Raw genomic sequence first — 1,822 nt, forward strand, 5'->3', positions numbered from 1 at the left:
TCTAGATGGTTAAAATCAGAGGGCCTGGGGGGCAAAGCCCTTGTTAGGATAAGCCTGGTTTGGATCGGTTTTTAGGCCAGACCGTTAGGTTTCTGTATATTTGGACGTCTGATGCACTGACGCGTCCCGTCGGCAAGATCGTATAATCGTGGCGTTCAGTAGGTAAACAGGCGAACTGGGGGGCTTCCTGAAATACCCCCAAATAGGTATATATCACTGAGCTCTATAGAGCTCAGTTGTGTATGTACTGTACACTTTTTGTAGTTTAGAGTAAACAAATAACTGTTGCATACAAAAATCAAATTACTTTCCTGGAGATGACAATTTAAGAGTTGCAGTTGCCGCGCCATTATGGCAAAGTATGTAAACTTGCATAGGTAAGTGAATATGGATCCGTACTGATTAATCCTGAAATGTAATTGATTTGTACTATAAAACCCGCAATAATAGTCGCTAGGTAAGATACTTAATAAGGGATGTAAGATTGCCAGAAACTCCACGTAAAGTTGCACTCGTATTTAAAAAAATTTGAATCTAATCGAACATTCGCATGCGTTAATTTCACTGGGTTATGAACCGTATGGACATTAATATAAGTTTCTTGAACCATTTAAGACAATAAAATGTTAATTAGATTATCAGTCATTATATAAACACGCTGTTATTTCTGAAATGTAGACGACTACTAGAATCCATAATTACGTGAAATAATGTTCCACTGGTGAAAATAACAAGCTATCACGTAGGATATAAAAGGCGGGCATCTGTTGTTTACGTGTCACTTCTTCGTTAGCGTCGACTAGGTAACAGGCACAACGTTTGTGCTGCTTGCTTTGTCAAAATGGACGCTTGCCAGGAGTTCGTGCGAAGTCTCTGTGCTTCCCTTAAAGTGAAGAACGTCACCGCAAAGAATTTTAGTGACATTTGTGCAAAATACAGTGTTAAGGCCTTGGGGAGTGGGGCGCAGGGTTCCTGCCGTCTTCTGAGCGGAAAAGATAAAAGCTACGTTGTTAAGAATTACAGTAACAGCGGTTTAACGGATATGGCTACAGAGGTAAGGGTTTTGAGCAAAATTAAAGATGTAAATGGTGTTCAGCAGTTGGTAGGAGTGTGTGTAGAAAACCGATCTTTATTGACAAAATTCGCCGGTCAGTCTATTGACACCCAGAAAATTAACCAGCATTCGCTGATGACGGTTCTTCAACAGTTGGCCAAAATAGTTGACGAGATAAATTCCCTGGATATTTACCATAACGACCTGAAGTGTGCCAACATATGTGTGCTGCGGACTGCTGCTGGACCAAAAGTTACAGTCATCGACTTCGGTCTGGCCACCACCGCCTCCAGCCCGCTGTTGGACGAACCCATGGGTCCCCGTGAGGCCCAAAAGTATCCCTGGGTTGCCCCTGAGGTGCTGGCTGGGGAAAGCAGCTCGTCGGCTTCGGATACGTTCAGTGTGGCGTTTGTGGCCCGTACATTAGTCAACGAAGCCAAGCTGACGATGCCATCTCGACTGGATAGCTGGGTTAACGATGCCCTGTCCCCTAACCCAGTGGTCAGACCCACTCTTAGTCAGCTGATTGATGTTCCATCACAGTGAAAACACTTGCTGTGTATTTTGTCTTCATTACCAACACCACTGCTAGCATGGCTCCATCAGCTGAACACAACAGTGACGTGTTAGCCTAGTCATCCTGCGGTCTGAACCACTTTAACTCAGTTATTTAAAGCTCTGCCTCAACAAGAACCATTCCATAGTGTTTTAATGTTTACATTTTAACCCTTACGACTGCTAGGATGGCTCCATCAGCTGAACACAACA

The 1,822-nt window shown here is 43.6% G+C and overlaps 1 protein-coding gene across 1 annotated transcript; it reads left to right on the top strand.

The window, feature by feature from the left end:
• The first annotated feature begins 841 nt into the window (after nucleotides 1-841).
• Nucleotides 842-1,600, top strand: LOC145393976 (caM kinase-like vesicle-associated protein). Its single transcript, XM_080267951.1, has one exon. The coding sequence runs from the start codon at nucleotides 842-844 to the stop codon at nucleotides 1,598-1,600; it is 759 nt and encodes a 252-aa protein (XP_080124077.1).
• Nucleotides 1,601-1,822: the final 222 nt, after the last annotated feature.

This window comes from Coenobita brevimanus, chromosome 26 (genome assembly GCF_032717465.1).
Source record: "Coenobita brevimanus isolate Jiangsu-jjx chromosome 26, ASM3271746v2, whole genome shotgun sequence".
NCBI lineage: Eukaryota > Metazoa > Arthropoda > Malacostraca > Decapoda > Coenobitidae > Coenobita > Coenobita brevimanus.